The sequence below is a fragment of the Copadichromis virginalis genome, linkage group LG7, assembly GCF_057382275.1.
Source record: "Copadichromis virginalis isolate Kocher_CV1m ecotype Utaka linkage group LG7, C_Virginalis_male_GT1.1, whole genome shotgun sequence".
In the NCBI taxonomy this organism is placed as follows: domain Eukaryota; kingdom Metazoa; phylum Chordata; class Actinopteri; order Cichliformes; family Cichlidae; genus Copadichromis; species Copadichromis virginalis.
In genome coordinates, this window is record NC_140624.1 from 11,235,352 (window position 1) to 11,259,746 (window position 24,395).

General features: G+C 41.3%; 1 protein-coding gene across 2 annotated transcripts in view; it reads left to right on the forward strand.

Moving 5' to 3' along the window:
• The window catches only part of iqsec3b (IQ motif and Sec7 domain ArfGEF 3b), a 37,416-nt gene that overhangs the window by 8,555 nt on the left and 4,466 nt on the right, over positions 1-24,395 (forward strand). For both annotated transcript variants that reach the window (XM_085461712.1, XM_085461714.1), the window contains exons 3-14: positions 2,133-2,250; positions 3,283-3,717; positions 4,719-5,446; positions 6,172-6,333; positions 8,555-8,677; positions 17,438-17,604; positions 21,012-21,151; positions 21,323-21,454; positions 21,563-21,662; positions 22,270-22,428; positions 22,526-22,618; positions 23,536-23,579. In XM_085461712.1, the coding sequence (XP_085317838.1) occupies positions 2,133-2,250; positions 3,283-3,717; positions 4,719-5,446; positions 6,172-6,333; positions 8,555-8,677; positions 17,438-17,604; positions 21,012-21,151; positions 21,323-21,454; positions 21,563-21,662; positions 22,270-22,428; positions 22,526-22,618; positions 23,536-23,579 (2,401 nt within the window). The remainder of the gene's footprint in view (positions 1-2,132; positions 2,251-3,282; positions 3,718-4,718; positions 5,447-6,171; positions 6,334-8,554; positions 8,678-17,437; positions 17,605-21,011; positions 21,152-21,322; positions 21,455-21,562; positions 21,663-22,269; positions 22,429-22,525; positions 22,619-23,535; positions 23,580-24,395) is intronic.

Here is a 24,395-nt window from a genome sequence, read left to right on the forward strand (position 1 = left end):
TCAGAGGTCAGATGATAATTACAAGAGGCATCAGTAACTCAGAGAATGCAGAAGAGCATCTCTGGACAGGCTTATAGCAGCAGAAGACCACACCAGACTCCTCTCCTGTCAGCTTGGAACAGAAAATGGAGACAATTGTTCACACTGGCACAAAAAAAAAATTTGTTTGGTCTGATGAGTTTCATTTTCTGCTGCAATATTTGGCTCTAGGCTCTAAATTTGGCATAAACAACAGGAAAGTTTGGATCCACCCTGCCTTTTATTAACAGTTCAGGTTGTCGTTGGTGGAATAATCAATCATTTCTTGGTACACTGAGCCTCTTAGTGCCACTTGAGCATTGTTTAAATGTCACAGTATTGAGTATTGTTGCTGTCCATGTCCATCCCTTTATGACCAAACTGTATCCATCTTCAGGATGGATAGGATGGAGCAGGTCAGCCACTAATCAGAAGGTCGGTGGTTCGATCCCAGGCTGCCTCCTGGCTGCATGCCAAATATCCTTGGGCAAGATGCTAACCTCATGTTTGCCTACTGGTGGTGGTCAGAGGGCTCGGTGGCGCCAGTGTCTGGCAGCCTCGCCTCTGTCAGTGCGCCCCAGGGCAGCTGTGGCTACAATGTAGCTTGCCATCGCCAGTGTGTGAATGTGTGTGTGAATGGGTGAATGACTGAATGTAGTGTGAAGCGCTTTGGGGTCCTTAGGGACTAGAAAAGCGCTATACAAATGCAGGCCATTTACCATTCCAGCAGGATAATGTACCATGTCACAAAACTCAACATGAGTCCTCGGATCTCAATCTGAAACGGGCGTGTGATGCTGTCATGTCAATATGGACCAAAATCTCAGAGGAATGTTTCCAGCACCTTTTTGAAGCTATGCCACAAATAATTAAGACAGTTCTGAAGGGAAAAGGGAAGTGAAGTGGTGGTGTCAGTCTGTTCATGCAATACTCTGGAACAAATCTGAGCAAACTTGACAAAATATGTCCCTCAGATCTCAGTACACAACATGTAATGAACATCAACAAATAAAAAGAAACATTCAAACTTCTCACATAGTAATAGAAGGAGGCCTGGAGAGATCGACAGATGTTTGGTAAATATGCATGAGCGGAGAATTGCTGAATATTTTGTCAGATGGTCATCAAGAAGACTTATAAGGAGGGCAAATATGAGAGTGGCTGCATGTCTAAACTAAACTAAACAATCTTCCATTTATATAACACTACAGTGCGAGCTAACCGCAAAGAGGTGATCATTTATGCTTTATATATAACATTTTAATTTACCGATTGAATAGGAGGAACAATCTATTGATAAACCAGTTACTGGTCAAGTGTGAGCTAGTCACCACTGAGGAATATAGGAAAACGTTCACTTCTATTACAGTTGATTCTTACCTCCTTAAGAGAGAGTCAGAGAATAAAGAATCAGTCTTTGACTGCTCACAGTTTATAGACATGCATCCTGCGATGATGGATCACAAGAAGATATTGATTCACATTACCGGCTCACAAGCAAAAAGGGTTGGGAACAACTGGATCAGCACACTAAAGGGAAATGAATCAATATTAACTGAATAGTAATTTAGGTTATTTTGGCTATTAATGGAAAAATAAAATGCTTTCACTGTTTGTCATAGTGTGAGGACTTGTGCATTTTCTCTATGTTGTATTATTGTGATAGAAATGAATATTGCTTGTGGATTGTTCATTTAATGAGTCATTTTTGGGTCCAAGAAATTATGATTTTTAAAAACATTTTTTTTTCATTACATTGACAAACAGCTGATGTGCTGTTTCTTTTCTGCAGAACACAATAAGAAAAAGCTGAGTTTTATGTTTGAAACAGCAAATAAGAGGTGGAGATTATAATTTTTACATAGTTTTACACTGTTACATATTCAGAGTTGCACACTTGCAACTTGCACTCGAGCCACAAATCTGACCAAATAGGACTGGGCACATAAAGCCAGTCAACCTCACCCTGGGCCGCCACAGCTACACATCACTGTCTGCGTGCTGCTCCCCTTATAAGTCTCTTCACATTTCACATACTTGATGACCAGCCACTGACATCAGAGTTTTACTCCGTCAGAAGGACTGATATCTTTCCGCTCTTATTTCTGTGTCAGTGGACAGATGCTGAGCCTGGAGGATGGCACCTCCTCTGGGGACAGACAGGAAACAGAGGGTACCAAAAGGGAGGGACCCAGTGAGTACGAGAGCACCCTGGAGAATAAAAACAAACAGGTATGTCTTTTAGCAGGTGTATGTGGGCTCATGAGCATATTTTGGGTGCTGAGGCAGAGCTGGTTGTTCTACCTGTCTTTGCATGAGAAGGTGTGCATGTGAAGGTTGCTCACTTGACACAGAGTTGGGTGACAAAAAAATAAAAACAGATTCCCATTCAGATCTATTTCTGTCTATGTTCACATGAAAAAAGAGCACCCAGGATACCACTGCCACAGAGACAGGAGCATGAACGATGCTAAGTTGTCATGGTAACAGCTAATAACTGCTTCTGGCGGCTGGAGATGTCTTTATTCCTCATAGGAAACTGCTGAAGGGTCTGCTGTTACTGCTAGCGCTGTTGCATGGATTCACTTATATGAGCGTGTCTGTGTGTACTTTTGGTATGATCAAATCCACGCACACACAGAAACACACACAAATGAGTGGCTGTCCTCCTTTTTCCCTCCCTTTTTGTCTCTTCTCCCCCTGCCTCCCACTTCTCCTTCGATTCCCTCTCGCCGAAAATGTAAGAGGGCAAAAAATTGTGGAGGACAGTGAGATTTTAAGCTGAGCTGCTCTGCCAACAAATGGAACAGAAATAAGCTTGTGCGGGTGTTTACTTTTCTATTCATTTTCTCAACAGCACCTTTGTCACAGCCCATCCATCCTCTTTTTCATGCCCCTTCAGCCAGTATTAGCAGCTGAATGATGATAGATGATGTTTACTTTGGTTCTAATAACACAAACACCCACCAGTTTTAAAAAGAGTGGACTGATAAGTAAGACCCAAGCGGGCGCTAGAAGACTCATGGACTAGTGGAAAGTATAATCAAGGCTTAAGAAGGGTGTGAGTGGGAATTTCATGATTCAAGTCAGCTCTTTTGATCTTTTGCAGGCATTGGCGCAAAATTGTAACATGTTTGCTTACTGCTGGATGAATAAGTATCTTTCATTAGATTTTGTGTGCTTTGCAGTACTATTCCTGAAATGTCTTAAAGTCTCAGAGTCCTGTCAACAAATTTAATATACTCGCTCTCTCCCTTTTCCCAGATAGAAGAGTTGGAGCAGAAGTATGGAGGCCATCTCATAGCAAGGCGGGCAGCCCGTCGTATCCAGACAGCCTTCCGTCAGTACCAGCTCAGCAAAAACTTCCAGAAGATCCGCAACTCATTGTCAGAAAGTAAGCTTCCTCGTCGGATCTCTCTACGGCATCCCAGCCCTTCGGGCAGAAACCGGAACGCAGCTCAGAGACACAGCTACACTCTGCATCCTGGAGGAGGACAGATACCTTTACGCTCTAAAACCCCCCCTCCACCCCCTTGCCGCTCCACGTCTCTGCCCCCATCGTCTCCTGCGTCAGCCCCGGCACCTCCCCCAACTCCTGCCCCAGGCTCAGGCCCAGGACCTGGACCAGGCCCAGCACCACCCACACCTCAAACCCCAGGACCCTCACTCACACAACTGGAAGACTGCTTCTCTGAACAAGTGAGGTTTTTGTTTTTTGTTTTAATCTTGTGTTGTAGGAATGCAAAACTGTATGATTTTATAAATGTTTTATAAACTTTTTATAAACTCCAGATAGAAATATCTGGAAAACCACTGAATGAATTATAACAATTTTTGGTACATTTTAGACATTGACCTTTCCATGACTGTGAATCCCAGTGACTTCTTCTAGTCAAATATTTTGACAGGTACAGAGCATATTACTATTAAATTCGATAGATACACCATGTCCTCATCATTCAGAAGATACATTTTTAACAACGTCTTGACTTTTGTGTCATTTTCTAGTAAATGTATTGGCAGAAAATTTGGTGTAGACATTCATAATCTCCTCGGGATCTTTTATAACTTTGATCATTCTTTGATGTCCTCAGGTCAAGATGTGAATGTGTCTGATACTGAGGTTTATGATGAAACATCTGCAAAACTGATGACATTCTTATTATTCTCTGACTTACTTCGTGTTTTAATGCAAATCAGCAAATGTCTGCATGGCATTATGACTTCATTAAAGCCAAGGAGCCCTACGAGCGTGTAGTCATGTTAAATAAGATTTTACCATATTCGTGAGGCACGCTGTCAGTATCAGTCTGTCCCATCATAAATCTACTGATCTCCGTGACAATATTCTCTTACCCTGACTGAACTTATCTTTAAATTCTCTTTAAATCTTGCACTACTTATCCAAGAACAGAGCTGACCCTCAGTGTCCTTGCATCTACACTTTATCTTACTTAGCTAAACTAAACTGACTGGCTCTAGTGACTTGATAGAAATGAGTTTAATCTTAATGCCAGTGGCCCACTCAGTAGTCCAGCTGCTGTCATTGTTAATTTAGTTCCACTAGTCTTACTAAAAGCCACTAATGAGCAACCCTGCGACTATCATAAGCTTTTACATACATGAATCATGGCCCTTGACCTGATTAAATCACGAGTTGTGATGTGAATTTTTATATTTTTTTGTGATCATACTTTCAGCTGCACTCCTTGGCGCAGTCAATTGATGAGGCCCTTCGTGGCTGGAGCTTGTCTGAGGGTGGAGAGGGCAAGGGACTGCTAATGGACCCCGGGGCGCTTCGTGCAGCTGCTGAGAGTGCTTGTCTGCCACGTAGTGCCAGCTCGCTGCTCATGGCGTTCAGGGATGTTACAGTTCATATTGACAGCAATAGCTCCTATACCATCTCCTCTGCCACCACCACAACCACCACCACCTCTTTGGGCAATGCAGGTGGGGGACAACCAGGTAGCAGGAAGACTTCTGTGAGTGGAATGGCTGGGGGAGGAGACAACCAGTCAGTGGAGGAGCCAGAGTTTCCTGCACCTCCGCCTAGTGAAGAGCTGGAAATGGTTGATCTAGGATCCAGGAGGGGTTCAGCAGTGCCAACTGCAGGGGGAGGAGGAATGGAAGGGGAGAACAGCACAGACAGACTGGGATCCTCCTCCACTTCTACCTCTACTTCCACTTCCATCTCCACCTCAGCCCAGACTAACCAACAGCCTGCCCAGATTTATACCCAGTACCAGCAGTACCACTACACTCATCCCCAGCAGATCTCCGGGGGGCCGAGCCCCGAGGCCCTGCAGGCTCTGGTCGTCTCTCTGCCGAGGGACCGCTGCCAGGATCCAGCCTCTTGCCGCTCACCCACCCTGTCTACTGACACACACCGCAAACGCCTCTATCGTATAGGACTCAACCTCTTCAATGTGTGAGTAGACCACCACACACACACACACACACACACACACACACACACCGAGCACTCTCTCAGAAAATATATAATAAATATTTCTGCACCCTCTGGCTCAGGGTTCAAAGTACTCTTACTGCTGTTTGCGTCTCCAACACATCTCCAACAGCCATGCAAAACCGCTTTAGGCAGCTGCTCATTAGCGTTTGTGATTGTTGGGAGGAGCTGCCTGTTCAGTGTTATCTTCTGATGATCTGATGTCCATGGCAAAAAAAAGACATCAAGAGGAAGGCAGGGATGGGAATGAGAGAGAGAGACAGATGCAAAGAGAATAAATGCGGTGGAACATTAGAGGCAGTCAAGGAGGTCATGAACAATGCGAGAGCCACAGAGTTCCTATAAATAGTGTCCACGGTTGGACTGCACTTATTATTAGCTAATACAAATTAATGTAAATTAACCCATATGCATCAGTAACACTTGGTCTCTTTCTAAAGTCCACAGCTAACAGCTTTTGCGCACGGATGCGCCTCTCTTTTCCCTCTTTTTCCTAGTGCCTCCTCTGACACACACACACACACACACACACACACACATTAGGCACCCTTTCTCTTAAATATAGTGTAAGAGATTTTGTTTCGCGCTCAGCTCAACACACCTCTCTGCTTGAATGCACAAAACTTCTTACACGCACCATTCCCTCTAACGCTATGTGCTTTTCTCTATTTGTTATGTGCGGACAGGAATCCAGAGAGAGGCATCCACTTCCTGATTACGCGTGGTTTCGTCCCAGACACGGCCATCGGAGTGGCTCACTTTCTGCTGCAGAGGAAGGGCCTAAGTCGGCAGATGATTGGGGAGTTTCTGGGGAACAGCAAACTGCAGTTCAACAGAGATGTCCTTGAGTGAGTTCATGTCATTTCTCTGTCATCAGTCATCATTTAGGTTTATTTGATTAGGAAAAGATATAACTGACTTTATGGTGATAATAAGGCACCCCTTTTCTTATATTCTGATCATTCAAACGTTGTACTTCCAGTTAGAAATATAGGCTTCTTACAAATTTATAGCGTCAGTGCACAAACTTGTATGAACATGATGACATTTTGGGGGTTATTTTGTCAGATTTGACAAAGGTAATCCCCATAGTAATGAACCAATGACATTTATAAAACTGGTTTAAGTGCACCTCACTTTTTGAGTTTCCGATCATAAAATATTCTCTCACTCACTTTGACACTTTTTTCTTATCTTATGTCAAGCACCTTAGATCAGTGAAACAGAAACTGCGCTGCAGTCCAGCATCTGGACTGACAGCAATAGATCTTATTAACATTTACAGCTACATTGTTTAGGAGCGGATGTGAGTTAAGAGGTACAGTGGGTCATCTACCAACTGTAGGGTCAGTAGCTCAGCTACTGCTGTCTGCCTATTGAAGTACCCTTGGGCAAGATACCGAACCCCAAGCTGCTCCTGAAGGATCCATGGGAGTATGAACATGTCCATGAATGTTAGACGAGGTGCTTAGGTATAGAAAAAAGTGCTTGTATGTCTGGGTGATTGAGGCTCGTAGAGCTTTGAGTGTTTAGTACCAGTCTATTTAGCATTTACTCATTATAAAGTGAAAAAGTTTTTTTTGCTATTTGCCTATTTAATTTTCTCAATTTGAGTTAATAATCTTAACACAGTATTCATTTTGAAAATTTAAATCTTATTACACGGTTCTCTTCACCAGATTTAGATTGCTTCGTTGCTGCAAAACTGTAAATGCTCACATTTTCAGTCGTTTCACTTCTCATTGAATCGGGCTTTAAGATTAGAATTCCTTCCTGACCTTGGAAAAAAACAAACTCATTCACATGTAGCTGAGGAGCTGACCCCGCTATTTGTGAGGGTGCCCCTATTTTGAGGAGACCTGAAAGAATCAGGCTGTATAGAGGCTTTTTTAGGCACTGAGTTCTTTGTGGTTTCTTTTTTTTCTGCCTCTACAAAGGTTTCAAGGACAAACTGGCTGCTTGTTGATATTGCAGAAAATCACTGTGATACCTTATTTGAGAAATGTCTGCAAATGATAACAATTTAATGATGATCAAAGCTCCTGCACATGTGTGCTTATCTCTCTTCTCCTTGCCAGTATTCTCACAGGAAAAGTCATTTCTATACATACTTTGCATCCATATGGACCTCTTTAAAGACACTTTCTTTTTCAGGAAAACCTAATCTCACTAATATTCTCATTTAGGTCCTTTAGTAGAGTTTCAATCATACATCATAGTACAAAGTCCGATGGTACTGTTGCTTTATATGGCTAAGAAACTGAGGTAAATAAAGTAAAACATCTGTTAAATTTGGACTTTCAAACTTCAGTTATTTTAAAAGCTATCTCAAACTGAGCTGGTTTTCGAAAGCAATTACCTTATAAATGAGCGTACGCGCAAAACTCACTTGACATGTGGCACCAGTTTGCGGAAATGGAAGACATCCATGAAAACATGCTTTTTCTTAATGCTTTGACACTCACCCCTTTTTGCATCCTCCCAGTGTAGGCTGCAGACTGAGAACCAGCGTAGCGAGGTTTTCTGCTGATGTTGTTGTACAGACTGTAGAAATAGGTCACTGCACTGAACACACACTTAAGCACACACCCTCACTTTCTTTCAAAGAGACACACTTGTATGGACACAAATACACCCATGCACCTAAATGTACATGCGCAATCTTGTACGTACTACTCCCATTACCGCAGTCTGTCCTCAGCCTTTCATGTTACCTCTCTCTTTCCCATTCCCTCTTTTCTTTTCATTTTTTGCCATCTCATCCCTCTTTTCCCACTATTTTCGGACTCTTTCTTCTCCACTGATATTTGCACAGCACGTGGGTATATGTGTGTGCACGTGCAAGCATGTTGTCTCTATGTGCATCATTCAGGTCAGTGGTTCTGTAATGGAACTATGACTGTAATGACGAGATTTGCCGTCAGCACTTGGGTACAGATAGTTTGTCTCAGATCCACTCGCACACTCACTCTGTTACCTTCTCACTACAGTGAAGTACTGAAACTAAACCCAGCTTCATTTTGCCTTTTTTTCTTGTCTTTCCCCCCCTCCCTCTCTGTCTCTTTATAGCTGTGTTGTGGACGAGATGGATTTCTCAGGCATGGAGCTTGACGAAGCCCTGAGAAAGTTCCAGGCCCATGTCCGTGTTCAGGGAGAAGCACAGAAAGTGGAGAGACTCATCGAAGCCTTTAGGTGAGACTGTCAGCTTGATCACAACCCAACCTCACTGACTAACGGGCTCTGGCTTTGATTTTTAACAATGTGCAACACAAAAACAGTGCATCATGTGACCGAGCAGGGCTGGGTAGTGCACTCTGAAGATTTTAACAGGAATGGGCCTTTTGCTTGTGGCCACCAATACAAATCAGAAAAACAATGGCACACAACCAAGAACACACACTTTGGAATAAAATTGAAGCAAAAAGCTTTTTCTGATCTCGCAGCCTTGGGGTAGCAGAATGCGTCCAAGATGGCATACTAATCAGCTCACTGTATAGACATACAGTTTTTGCTGGCTTACTGCGACAGGCTGTGATGACAGCAAAGCTCTGTGTCATTAATAAGTTACACTGATTTCCTGTAACCTTTGAATAAACTCAACAGTGTTTGATCATCAGCCAATCACAATAGGGATTTACACTGCAGCAAAATCAGCGTGTGTTCCATCAGGACAAGAATAGATGCTTTGTTTCGCAGCTCTCTTTTCACCAGATGACACTTCCCTGGCCAAATCATTTTCTTTTTAGGCTGCTGGTGCATGCTGGGTAGTTGCGTGTCCATCCCATTCAAAATCACACATGAATATGTAGAAGTTTGTTACTCACCAAGATCTGCCTCAGTTGGTTTTGTCCTCATTTTGTGTTGAATCCAGCCCTGAAGTCACGCTAGTGTATGCTGCTGATAAAGGTCTTGAAATGCCAAGTGGAACTTGTTAGACTTACTGCAGTTTGCAGACTACACTTATACCTTTCCTGCAAACTGTCTAGCTTTGCTTCTAACAAATACCTGGATGGAAACTGTTTTATTTTAAAATCATGCTATTTAACCTTTAACTGAGGCAATAAACAGATAGAAGCAACCAGACAAATAAAAGCTGCAACTTTGGTCCCCTGGCTGGCCATGTCCTTGATAAGTCCTAAAGATATCCAAAGCGTCCCCTCAGGACTAAAAATGCAATAAAAATGCCCTTCATTGTTTTCTATTACAGAGAAATTGCTTGAATTGCTCTATACATTTAATGTCCTTCCCTTGATGTACTGCTCTTTCCCTCAGGAATGCCCACACTGTCACCAGCATGACACGGCTTGAGTCAGTGGCCTCTTTGAACTCATTAACCAAGACGTCATTTTCCCTGTTCACACCATAACAAATGTTCAGCTTGTTAGTAGGCCGCCAACAAATTTCTGCATCCTCATTCTGACAAATCTTATGACTGTTAATACAGTTTCCTCCTTCTTCTGTGACAAGGGCGGTTTGTCCCTCTGAAGACATTGAACAGCCCACAGGCCTGCTGCTTTAAGCTGAATACTATTGTCAGCATTCAAACATGTTCACAAAACCATTGTGTTTAGCAGGTAATGATCACCATGTTTACCATATCAGTTTGCATTGCTAAACAGCACGCAAGGCAAACAGCAGATGGAAGTACAGATGGTAGGAATGTCATTAGTTTTGCAGGTATTTGAGTTAAACCAAAATAATGGACAGATTAAAATGCTGCCTGACTGCACTACAAGTTTTGTCAGAGGCTCATCATCGACATTACAATTTAAATGTGAGGACCACACTGTTAAAAAAAACATCTTAAAAAAACAGTAATATTCCGGCAGCTGGGGCGCCAAAATACTACCGTAAAATAACAGAAAATAACTTTCTCATGAAAATACAGTTATTTTCAGTAATGAAAATAGAGTTTGTTGCGCTAATTTTACATGGGATTCTGCCTTTTCCAGTAAAATACTTTTATATTAGGATTTTTTCCTACAGTGCAGCCATACCCGCGACCTTGTGGTTGTTAGTTCACATTCATTGGCCGATGTTTAGCGTCATGTTATTATGTGTCCCAACATCCATCCTAGATGACATGAAATTTTCAGCAAAATTATAATTCAAATACTCCTTTAATTATTATTGTTCTCATTAATTTTCAATTTTTCCATAGTATTACATTTGAATTTAACAGATCATTCTCTCACATAACAGACAAATATTTGTGAAATTATGATACATTTCTGAATGTATTTTTACAATCTAAATATGCATACAGTGGGGCAAAAAAGTATTTAGTCAGCCACCGATTGTGCAAGTTCCCCCACTTAAAATGATGACAGAGGTCAGTAATTTGCACCAGAGGTACACTTCAACTGTGAGAGACAGAATGTGAAAAAAAATCCATGAATCCACATGGTAGGATTTGTAAAGAATTTATTCGTAAATCAGGGTGGAAAATAAGTATTTGGTCACCTCAAACAAGGAAAATCTCTGGCTCTCACAGACCTGTAACGTCTTCTGTAAGACGCTTTTCTGTCCCCCACTCGTTACCTGTATGAATGGCACCTGTTTGAATTCATCATCTGTATAAAAGACACCTGTCCACAGCCTCAAACAGTCAGACTCCAAACTCCGCACGGGGGGACCTGGTGAATGACCTGCAGAGAGCTGGGACCAAAGTAACAAAGGTCACCATCAGTAACACACTACAACGGCAGGGAATCAAATCCCGCAGTGCCAGACGTGTTCCGCTGCTGAAGCCAGTGCATGTCCAGGCCCGTCTGAAGTTTGCCAGAGAGCACATGGATGATACAGCAGAGGATTGGGAGAATGTCATGTGGTCAGATGAAACCAAAGTAGAACTTTTTGGTATCAACTCAACTCGTCGTGTTTGGAGGAAGAAGAATACTGAGTTGCATCCCAAGAACACCATACCTACTGTGAAGCATGGGGGTGGAAACATCATGCTATGGGGCTGTTTTTCTGCCAAGGGGACAGGACGACTGATCCGTGTTAAGGACAGAATGAATGGGGCCATGTATCGTGAGATTTTGAGCTAAAACCTCCTTCCATCAGTGAGAACTTTGAAGATGAAACGAGGCTGGGTCTTCCAACATGACAATGATCCAAAACACACCGCCCGGGCAACAAAGGAGTGGCTCCGTAAGAAGCATTTGAAAGTCCTGGAGTGGCCTAGCCAGTCTCCAGACCTCAACCCCATAGAAAATCTGTGGCGGGAGTTGAAAGTCCGTGTTGCTCGGCGACAGCCCCAAAACATCACTGCTCTCGAGAAGATCTGCATGGAGGAATGGGCCAAAATACCAGCTACTGTGTGTGCAAACCTGGTAAAGACCTATAGTAAACGTTTGACCTCTGTTATTGCCAACAAAGGTTATGTTACAAAGTATTGAGTTGTATTTTTGTTATTGACCAAATACTTATTTTCCACCCTGATTTACGAATAAATTATTTACAAATCCTACCATGTGGATTCATGGATTTTTTTTTCACATTCTGTCTCTCACAGTTGAAGTGTACCTCTGGTGCAAATTACTGACCTCTGTCATCATTTTAGGTGGGGGAACTTGCACAATCGGTGGCTGACTAAATACTTTTTTGCCCCACTGTATGTACAAAAAAATATATTTAAAAAAACAAGTAAATTATGTTTTACTATATTTACAGTTATTTTACCTTTGACATGTAAAATCACAGTGTACTTATGTAAATTTAATGATATTCTAGAAAGACAGTACAAAACTGTAAAATATACAGTAAGACACTTTGACATTACTATTTTTTGGAACAGCGCAGTTTCATGAAAACTGCTGATATACAATACTGCTAGCATGGCTAATGTAAGCATGCCAGAAATACAGCATGTCTTTCAGTGCAAGAACAAGTAAGTACAACTTCAATTAGTGATTTCTTTTCTTTCTTTCTTTTTTTTAAAAATATATTTTCTATCTGCCTGTTGTATAACATTTGTGCTGACAGATTCATTCCTCCTGGACACGGAGGATACCATTCTGTCCCAAATCTGTAGAGAACTGTTCTGCCATTTCTCACAAGTTATTTTTTTCAGCTCTCGTTGCTGGAGGGATTTTGCTGTGCTGCTATCCTTTGCAAAATATTCCAAATGAGTTATCCTACATTCAAGTTAGGGAAATATATATATATATATATATATATATATATATATATATAGCCATGCATTCACTTCTTCCTTTAAAACTGATCGTTTTTTCTCTGACCTGTCCTTTCAAGACTGCGAGTCGTCTTTTCTTTCAGTCTTTGGGTATATAAAGATGCATTCATAGAGCCATCTGTAAATGTCATCTCCCCTACAAGCTTGTGCACTCATGCATTCCCATATCAGCCTACGCCTACATCCATGTTTCACTGTTGGTGCTCTTCAGCCACTGTGGTATTTCTTGCCTTATTGACATCAGGCATGCAGGATCTATCTGTATCATCTACAAATGCATTTATTTTGCTTTTCTTTTAACCAAAGAATGTGCTAGAATTCATTGATGTTATTTTCTCAGTTTTGCTGTTTTTGTGCCATGTTGTCGACAGTGGTTTTCTTCTTCGAAACCATTCCTGTCTTGTATGTACTGTTTGGGCATTTTTGAAGAAGAGTTTTCCATAAATAGTGTTCTGGTTCAGAGCATATACACATGATCTTGACCCCATTGAAAAGATTTTAATATTCATTTAATACAGAAGTGACTCCTGAGATTTAGAGCATCCTTTAAAGAGTGTTCTAGGCAGCATTTTTCAAAGAAAAGCTCTAACCGGATGCTCTGCTGTGAGGGGTAATATTTCTAACCTCATGTTGCACGAGACACAACCAAGGACAGAGCTGAGTCAGTTCCGGTTTTTACAGGGTAATTTGTGGGTGTGTTATTCAGTTAACCTGGAAATGAGATGAGTAATCACGTTTTTGATTTCTGTTTTTCAGTTTGTAATTTAAACGTACACCTTCTTTTCTGTTTGTCTTTAATTATTTATACAAATTAACATCACATCAATGAAGAATATCATATTGTAAGTAGAAAAAATAGTACAGTTAACATAAGATGACTCACTGTTGAATTAATGCCCACGATTGTAAGTGAAGGAACATTTGATCCAGTGCAAAAATGTGGCTTGATCAAAGTGTCTTTAGCACATCTAGGGAAACACTGCATGTCTATGACACTGATTAAGACACTACTGTTTATGGGGGGTTTGGCTACACTGACAGCAAGCACCACTTATTTATTTATTTATTTATTTATTTTGGATTGAGACGTTTTTTAGATTCTAGATTTTAGATAATGTGAAAAGTACAGAATCCCCGGCCTATCCATTAATAAGAAAAGTGTTCTTATTCCAAACAAGAGGTGGTGAGGGAAGAGAGGAAAGGGAGCAGTCATGACACTTCCCCTCTCTGATTCTGATTTGAGGGCCAATCAGAACACCCACTGCGGTCATCAGTTAATCACAGAAACACTCAATCATACATACTGAGCCTCTGGGTGCAGATTATAAAGTCATCAGTGATCTGAGACCACACTTTCTGGAGCTGGGAGTTTAGGTCAGAAATGAGCGGGCTTTATCGGGACTGCCAGACATCCACTACCATATCTGTTATGTAACACTTGTTATGTCATCTGTTTGAAGCGTGTTGTACTCTTGTCGAAAGCAGTTCTTTTATACAAAGTGGTATTTGTGCCAGCTGGCATGCAACTTTTATATGCAGATATGAAGATAAGCGATCAGAGCTAGTGTTTAAATAAACTGGTTACATAAGACGGAGATGTGTGGTTGAAAATGTGTGAATGAAACAGAAATACACGCTCATGCTTACCACTACCGATTTAGTCAACTGTTTGCTCACTCACTGAGAAAACATGCACACATATGGTAAATGGTAAATGGCCTGTATTTATATAGCGCTTTACTAGTCCCTAAGGACCCCAAAGCGCTTTACATATCCAGTCATCCACCCATTCACACATTGGTGATGGCAAGCTACATTGTAGCCACAGCCACCCTGGGGCGCACTGACAGAGGCGAGGCTGCCGGACACTGGCGCCACCGGGCCCTCTGACCACCACCAGTAGGCAACGGGTGAAGTGTCTTGCCCAAGGACACAACGACCGAGACTGTCCGAGCCAGGGCTCGAACCGGCAACCTTCCGATTACAAGGCGAACTCCTAACTCTTGAGCCACGATCGCCCCATATGCACTTTCACATCCATGCACATGCCCATTTGCATGCATACGCTCACAGATACAGCAGAGCTTGCCTTGAATTCAGTCTTTGATTCATTTTTTGCAGAAGTTGGCAAGTCTGCTGATACAGATTCATCTGTGAGTCTGTGGTTTTGTATCTATGTGCGGGTGCCTGTTCTATCTGCAAAGGAGTTTGAGACGAGCAGGATCTAGTCTCTCTCAAACAAAGGCATTTCTTCTGAACTGTACAGCGTGATTAATACTCACTGACTCCTCTGACTTCAGTTCTGGTTTGGAATGTGAGAAATGGCTTTCTGGTTGCACCGGTCTCAGATGTGACCTCTTGATTGCATACGCTCTTCCAAGTGCATAGTCCTCTAGAGCAGAGCAGCCCCTCTCCGTGTCTGCATCGTGCCTGACTGCAAAGATAAAAGCCTCCCGCCACTGAAATGGCCCACTGTGTAAGTGTAAGTGACAGTAAGAAAGAGAAGGAAAGAGCTGTGGAAGAAGGAGGGGTGGAAGTGAGAGTTTGTGAAGGCTATGGGCACCAATGGGTCAAAGCAAGTCCAAATGCAGCATCTCTGGTTCCTAAACAAAATGGGGAGAATTTTCTTAGCTGTATTGCACTGTCAAATTTCTCTGCTGTCCTGTCTTTCATATATGGTGGAGTGACGGCTTTCACATTTGAGCTAAAGTTAATTAGTGAGATTAGAAAGAGAATTATCTATCTTCAAATTACAGCAGGAATCTACTGTCTTTACAACTAGATCAGTATGCAAGCATCTCTCTTAAAGATGTCCTGATTTTTTTTTATATAGCATGAACTCACCAATCAGTTGTATGCGTGTGTGTGTGTGTGTGTGTGTGTGTTTGTGTGTTAGTGTGTGTGTAAATAACTGTGCCAAAGTCTCAAGCCACCTTTTCCTTCTTCATATTTTGCTGCCAGGGAACCCAACCGCTTTTTAAATTTTTTTAAAGTGGTCTCGAGCTAGTCAATAGTTCCCCATGTTTTTAGAAGGTCTTTCAAAGTTTTTCTTTGAATATGAGTACTGCTTTTTCACTCATTTTCAGTTCAGTCCTTGTAAATGACCACTTTCATTTTCAGTCATTAAGCCATAAAAATGCACCTCAAGCACAAAACTCAAGGGATGAATCGGTTTTCTGTCTTCACATCACAGGTGACCTATCAAAGAACCAATTGATCAGTCTACAGCAACTGAACACTATCTGAAAGTTTTTTTTCCAGGAAATAGGAAAAATTCAGAAAAGAACTGACACAAGCCCTGAGCGGTGAACCTGACTGCTGAGCATCATTAGAAATGGTCTCAGTGGAAGGATGGCTGTCAAGAAGCCATTCTTAAGGAAGGAAAACAGGAAGAAAAGTTTGAGGTGTGGCAAATTACCCAAGAACTGGACTGAAAATCAGTGGCTGCAGGCCTTGTAGAGTGATGAATCCAAATTTGACATTTGGTTCATATTATTGTTAATTGTACAGAGGTCAGGAGAGAGATACAACTGCGAGCGTCTACAGCCATCTGTAAAACACGGTGGAGGCTCTGTCATGGTTTGTTTAGGATCTTCTAAAACTTGATGAAATTATAAACATAGAAAAGTACAATTAGATTTTCATCCACCATAAAATACTGTCTGGAAAGCATCTGACATACAACGTGTACTTTTCAGCCTGGCAGTGTTTCCAATTTCAATGCAATAAAAACATACCTGGGTAGAAAAACATAACATGTAACACTACCAGTCATGAATTAACAGCCTGCCCAGAGTGTGGTTCTCAACATTACTAAAGCAGTGTGGGATCATCTTGACAGAGAACAAAACAAGAGGCAGACAAAATCTAAAGAAGAGCTTCGAATATCCTTCAAGAAGCATGAAGCACTAATCTTGAAGACTACTTAAAGAAATTACAAGAAAGCTTGCCAAAGAGAGTGCGGCAATTTTGAAGAATAAAGGCGATTATTCTAAATATTGACCTTCAAGCTTGTCAGAAACCCTGTTTTTGAATCATGTGCTGTTTTTGCATTCGTGCTTGCCCATTTCACCTACACATATTTCCCATTTTCTTTGCACCAAAAGAAGAAATGAGGGGTGGCTCAAGACTTTTGCACAGCACCGTATTTGTAAGAAATCCACATACACAAATATATAAACACAGAGCATATATTTCTTATGTTGTTTGTTAATTTTACACTTGACGAGTGCACGATAGGCTCACCAAATCAAAAAGCCATGCATCGTATTACATTGCATGAATGCAAGTTAAAAATAGCCATAACAGGACTTTGACGTCATGCTGCATGAATATTATCCATGTGTATGTAATAACTTGGCATCTGAGTGTGATTTCACGTCATCATCATTATCATCTTGTTTTTTCATTTAGTTTTTCCATGTATTTCTGTGCTGCTAGGACATTTTTAACACACTGCAGTGAACACAAGTATTAAAATCTGGCATTACATTTTTGTGATGTTTTTGTTATGACAACAAAATTGTGGTGTCTTGCAAACACGTAGCAATGCCATTCTGTTAGAAAAAATTCACCTCAATCTATCCCGTCAAAAGAAATAATACTCCTCAGGATTCTGTCTGACTAATAAACAGGATTTCAGTATTGTTGCGTCAGCAATGCTTAATGTTCTCTGCTTTCAAATACATAACAGAGAAGTGTGTGACCTCCACTGAAAAAAATATAAAAATATAACTCCTTTTTGTCCTCCACAGTCAGAGGTACTGTATGTGTAATCCTGACGTGGTGCAGCAGTTTCACAATCCAGACACCATATTTATTCTGGCCTTTGCTGTCGTCCTCCTCAACACTGATATGTACTCGCCCAACATCAAACCCCAGCGAAAAATGGGCCTTGATGACTTCATACGCAACCTAAGAGGTAAGAATGTGCTCAAACTGCGAGGCAGAGAGTATTTTTCTACAGGTTTTACTCTACGTGCCATGCGAGAGCTAACTGTCCCTGTGGGCAGAGCTGGCATAATGAGCTGCAGACATGTTTCAACATTTATAGCAAGTGGTTTTATCAGAAGGGCACGAGCACTGGTTATAAATAGTAAACTTGTTTATACATACGTGCCCCTCTACTGTAGATCACTCACAGTGGATTGGTGTGGTGGAAAGAATGACGGTGAAGATGAAAAAGAGAGCAGATGGCAGGGGAAGTCAAAATTTTACAGCAGGCACTCTCTTATCGACCTCACTTCAACCTCACTATCAGGCCCGTGAGTGACAGCTTCTTGAACTGAAGTAAATTACTCAAAGAGGCTGTGGTTGGCTGCCTATGCTCGGTACCATCAAGGAAACCATCATCAGTGCGGGAAGAGATTCCTGATATCCTTGACTCGGAGCGCTGCCCCAGAGGCCGTGGCGGCGGCCCATTTAATTGAGGCTCACTTAGCGTGAGATTTAATGATTTGAGCTTGGTTTTCCAGAAGCAACTCATCGCCGCGGCTGAGCTTCCCATAGCTCTGAATGTTGTCTCCATTAGAGATGGCACGATACCACTTTTTTTATGTCCGATACCGATACCGATATCATAAATTTGGATATCTGCCGATACCGATATGAATCCGATATAGTGTTTTTTAATCAACAAAACTGTTTTTTTTTAAATATCTTGCTGCATTTTGTATAAGTTCATACTCAAGTTTAAAACAACAACTACACTAAAGCTATTCTGTTATACCTATATGCAAAAAAAAAAATATTTCATAGTTCAGCAATACTGATCAATCTAATAAACTTAAACCTACACCATCCTCCCTATTCTGGTATTTTAAAGAGTACTTAGCGTAAATATTAAGCAACCTAACTAATAGGGTTCCAACTCCCAGCAACAACAAAAATAAATAAATAAAAAATAGGGAACCACCCCTCACACTCCACCTCATGATGCTTAATCAACGTAATCAACCTTAATTTGATGCAGTGTGAAAAAAAAATGCACAGAAATCAATTATTTTTCAAGAAATATTAAATAGATTCAACATCTTTCTTCAACAAAATTGCAGACTGCACAGATGGTACCTTCCCAAAGGAAAAAGTACTATAGCTTACTAGGGTATATATATATTAGACTTAATAGTCACTATATACAGTAATGGACTTCTATTCATTTTACATCAAATTAAAACTTTGGGTGTAAGATTCGGATAATTATTTATTAAAAGGTAGACATTTTAAATGAGAATAAGAAAGAAAAGTATGTCTTTGTGCCCCCTTTTCCCTGTTCATGCCCTATCGGCCCCCCTGGCTAAACTTTGCTAGATCCGCCCCTGCACAGTTACCAGCGTCAGCTACGTAGAAAAAGATCCTGGAGTAGAAAGTAATATTAAATAAATTCTAACAACAGCTTATCAAGCTTAAACGTGCTGCTGTTGTTCAGCCGATGGTTTCCTCTTTCTGGTGCAAAGTGGGCCAAAAACAAACCAGAGAGACGGACTCGCCGACAGAAAAGCCGATCAGCTGATCGTTAAGCAGTTTCATGATTGAAGTAGCAGCAAGAAGAGGCAGTCGCTCCATATATCGTTTGGTAAGCTTAACGCAGGAATGCTTTACAAACATTCAGAGATGGACTTACACACTTGCTTTACTTCTCTCGGGGATAACTTTGTCGGAGATGAAATGCCGGGTTGCTAGCGAAGCTCCACATGCTATCCAGACCACCGACAGGTCCCGCATGCCACAGCCGCTCTATCACGTGATGCATACTGCTCCGACGTGCTAACGTTCTGAGGTGAGTTACGGCGTGTTGCAAGTTTTGTGAGGTGCTTTCGTGATATTTAATGGATCGGATTAAATTTTTTATTTTTCTCCGATATCCGATCCAGTAATTTAGGTCAGTATCGGACCGATACCGATACATAATATCGGATCGGTCCATCTCTAGTCTCCATCCAAAGGTTCAGCAGATTCATATATTAACGGCAACAATGGCCTAAGGAAAAAGGATTTCACTGTTATTTGTGCCTTTAGTTAACAGAAAAATCTATTTCTCAGTCATTACATATTTTTCCTTCATATTATCTTCTACAGCTGAGTGTGCTGCTCCACAGTGATAGTGGAACAACTGCCAGGATACAATGTCAGCACACACACGCTGCGATAACGGCACATTTTCTGATTTCACAGCTTCAGATCCTACAAAGGAATAAAACTAATTTGGCATTAAAATGTTGGGTAAAAGTGATACAGTCACACAGTTTGAAATTCAGATTGTTAAGTTTACACTCAATCTCAAGACACCCATTAACTTCCTCTGTGTGTTTTTCCCTCTAATACTTCCATTAATTTGCACATTAGAATGAGTCACAGTCAAGTCTGTGAGTAATTAAAACTTTTGAGATGCTTATTTAATTTCCAGCCTAAAGAACTGTTATCTGGTATCTGATTTCAAGTATTGACTTCACTGTCTGAAATCAACCCAAAAATCAAAAAATGGATTTTTTCCCCCCCATTCTCTGACTTTCTCTGTGCTCTTGATACTATTCCTGTGTTATCTCCTCTCGTACCATTTGTGGATATCTCCTCTTCAATCTGGATATCAAAGGTGATGTCACCTTTCTAATGTAATTTATTTTGTCACATTGACCAAGGACAATGTTCAGTTTTGCAGGAATAAACAAGGACTGTGTATATATTGTTTTAAACTATGGCCTTGAATGTACAAATGTGCAAAGCTGCATGCACAGTGCATGCAACAGTCAATAACTGTTGCAACGGTGGTGAGATATTTTACATATGATGTAAGTGTGCAAAAAAAGGGGGTAGAGAACGGCCAACCAAATTAACCCTTTCATACATGAGTTATGACAACCTCAGTGAGGGTTTTTTCTTAAGTATTTTTAGGCATGAAAAAAGATTTTTGAACTTCATTTTTTAAACATGTAATTTTCAAAGAGTTTTCTTTTACACATCCACTTAGTCAGCCCACTGGGTGACCAGTGGGTGGCAGGGTATGGAATGACACATCAGTGTCCAATGTAGTGGTTTATGTGCAAGCATACCATAAACATTGATACAAATACAAGAAAACAGCCTTTGAATAGCTGTCCACTGTAGTGGCCACAATGCATGAAAGGGTTATATATTCATCTTTGGCCATCACATAAGCCAACCAACAAGTAAAGACAGTTTATAATAAAGACAGGTTATAATTTAGTCAGATTTGATGTTGTGTCTGAATCTGTTTTGCTGGCGGTGGTTGTGGGGGGAGGGGTTAAACCTATCTGTTAAAATGTGTATGGTGGCTACTCATGCATTGCATGAACCCTTCATTTCTTTCAGGTGTGGATGATGGAGCGGACATCCCCAGAGAGATGGTTGCAGGTATTTATGAAAGGATCCAGCAGAGAGAGCTCCGCTCAAATGAAGACCATGTCACCTATGTGAGCCGTGTGGAGCAGTCAATCCTGGGCCTAAAAACTGTGAGTAATAGCCACGTTTTTGTGCAAGTCCTGCATTTCCTTTTGTCTTTTGAGAGAGCTGTCTGCCCTTTTTTTGTACAATCTTCTTTATCTTATATCACGGATTATTTTGCTGCAGCCCATCCCCTGCTCTGTGCTAGCTGTCATCTTCATCTCTTTAACCTTGTCCAGATTCTCGCCGTGCCCCACAGACGTCTAGTGTGCTGCTGTCGTCTGTTTGAGGTGCCTGATGCCAACAAACCTCACAAACAGAAACTGTCTCAGCTCCAGAGAGAGGTCTTCCTTTTCAATGACCTACTGTTGGTAAGATTTTAACATTTAAAAACCATTAAAAAGCACTAGAAACCATTTCAGAACATGTAGTATGTGCCCAAATGCAACCAACCATATTTCCGTGTTGTGTGTCTCTAGATCCTGAAGCTATGTCCCAAGAAGAAAAGCTCTGCTTCATACACCTTCTGTAAAGCTATGGGTCTCCTAGGAATGCAGTTTCACCTCTTCAGCAATGAATGTAAGCTGCCATTTTACACTGCAGCAATTTATTGCCAGTGCAGTTTCACCCTGTGCTGAAAAATGCTGAGCCATCCACAGCAGTGTTGTCTGTCAATGTCAGTGTCAGGATCCATACTTTAAGGAACTGCCAAGCACTCACCAGTATACCAGTGTTAACACGCTGTTGTCAGTGTTACAGCAGATATCCTGAAGGATATATTTTTATTCTTTTTAAGATTTAGTCTTTTTAAGTTTTTAAAGAAAGAGCATTTTGCTTGTACATTCATCAAGATGTTGTCTATGTTCTACAAGAGCATCTTACTGTCAATCTCTTATGTGTGCTGTCAATCTCCTATCAACATTTGAGTCCTCGGGTGCATCATCGAGTAAGGTTTGTGAACTTGGTGAAGCTCTGAGAATCTATAAACACAAATAATTCACTAAATCCATCTGGAAAGATAATAGAAAAGGTGTGTGAACTGAGAGAGCTTATGGGTTACTGGAAGGAAGAAAGAAAGGCTGAGATTATCTGTGTTAGGTATTGATTATTGGATTATCCATTCGTTTTTCCAATCACAGTTATGGTAAAAACACTTCTGTTTCTCTTTGTTGGGGTTTCTCATCAGTCTATGCCCATGGTGTCACCATGATGAGCCCGTTTACTTCAGAGAAGAAGCAGCTGGTGAGTTTCTGCTCTCCAAGTGGAGAAGAGCTCAGGAAGTTTGCGGAAGAGCTCAGAGAGTCAATCGCAGAGGTCAACGAGATGGAACAGATTCACATCCAGTGTAAGGAGGAAAATCCTCAAAATCTGCAAAATCTATGTAAACAAATACTGATCAACCTGTGTACGGCTCACTGAACTTTCCCTTTCTCATGCTGTAGGGGAACTGGAGAGGCAACAAGGCATCCAGCCACATGGCTTACACACTAACGGTGGGCAAATGGATGCACATACAGGACACGGCTCTCCCTCAGGTGCTGGTTTTGCTTGTGCAGCATAACACAGAATATATTACTCATAATAATGCAAACATTGCAGGGGAATATAGGAAATAGAACAAGTTCTTGGAGAAAAGGTACATGAAAAAGCTGGTGAGAAAGCCATCACTGTCACTTTTGAAATATTAAAGAAAGACAGAGAAATAGCTTCAAAAAGATTGTCCAGTTGTCATTTTTACATTGTACACAGGTGTTAGAGACTTTCAGATCTGATACAGTCTCTAATTCAATAAATAATTATAATACACGGTCCTTTTTCAGAGAGAGGATGGATACCAATGTCATATGTTAATGATGAGGCTAGAGTGCCAATTACAGTTGTGGAAAAAATTTTCAGATGATCTGCAGTCATATGAAAAACTTAGTACACCCCATGATTCATTATCTTGAAGAACTATATTTTACAGAAATATGTTAAAGTTATGTGTTATCTGCAGTCTGGAATTTGACTGGGTTAGCCAATGTGTTGTAGATTTGCTGACGTGCTTTCTTTTGCATGTCCCAGTTTTGGCTGTTGGAGAGATGGCCTCATAGCAACTCTAGAAACTTTGGTATACAGAGAAGTTCATGCTTTACTCAGTGACGGCAAGGTCCCAGATCCTGTGGCTGCAAAACAAGCCCACATCATAACATGTCCACTGCTGTGATTGAGCACAAATGCCTCAGACGTTTGTGCTGATACGGTGTATTTGGATATTACCAGTTATGAGAAAACTGTAGTATTAAAATATGAAAACATGACATGTTCAGTTGATTCTGTGCAAAATGTATTTTAAAAAAAATATTCAAGAACCATTTTTTAACTGAATGACAGTTGCCTGTATGAGAGTCTGTTTCTGACATTTTCGAAATTCTGTATGTGAAGCTGAAATCTGCCTGTTTTTCCCCCACAGGCCAGGATGCGTACGATAAAACCGGCAACAACAACACAGTAGAGGTGAGTGCCAAAGCTACTCTTGTCTCCCTCAGGTAAGTATCTGCGTCTGCAGCTCTGTGGGTGTGGTTTTTATATGTGTGTGTGCGCGTGTGTGTGGTTGGACAAGGGCTGTGCCTCATCCTGACAAGAAAGTGTGCTTTATGCTTTGCTTTAAAAGAGCTCCACCTGAGGCACATCCTGACTATGCAGCCATAGATACAAAGGATGCTGAGAGGACTCTGGTGTAGTGGTGCTACAAACTGTCTCTCACTGTGCCTCATGAGTAGATGAGCAGCCACTCTACTCGCTATATAGCATTCCTTCTCTCATCAATTGCTGCTTGCCAGCCTTACTGTATAAGCCACTGCAAGCCACCATAAGCCTGGCTGGCTCCAAGAATACATCTACAAAGCCAGATAAGCTTGATACTGTTAAAGGTCTGTTGTGTGTGTGGGTACGTGTGTGCATGTCTGTACAACCAGCCCTTCCTGTAAGTAGGCGAAGTGAAAGAAGATGTTTTCTCTGTTTTATTCCTTTGCCCGTACTCCCAGCCCCCTTCTCCTCCCTTTCAATCAGTCCCTTAGATTTGTAAGTCACTGTGTTAGGGAGACACCACGCCCTCGGTGTCACCTCTTTCCTCGTCTGGCACTCCCTTATCTTTCAGCCTATCAGTCTGCCACTCAATGACCACTCCCTGTGTCGCACTCCGACACTCATAAAATCCAAAGGGTTCCCACCATAATTCCTTAAGAAAATCTCGTCTTACCCAGCAACCCTCTTCTCTTCCTAGGCTGGTGCGTGTAAATATGTGAACTCAAGTTTAAATCATCGAAGAGA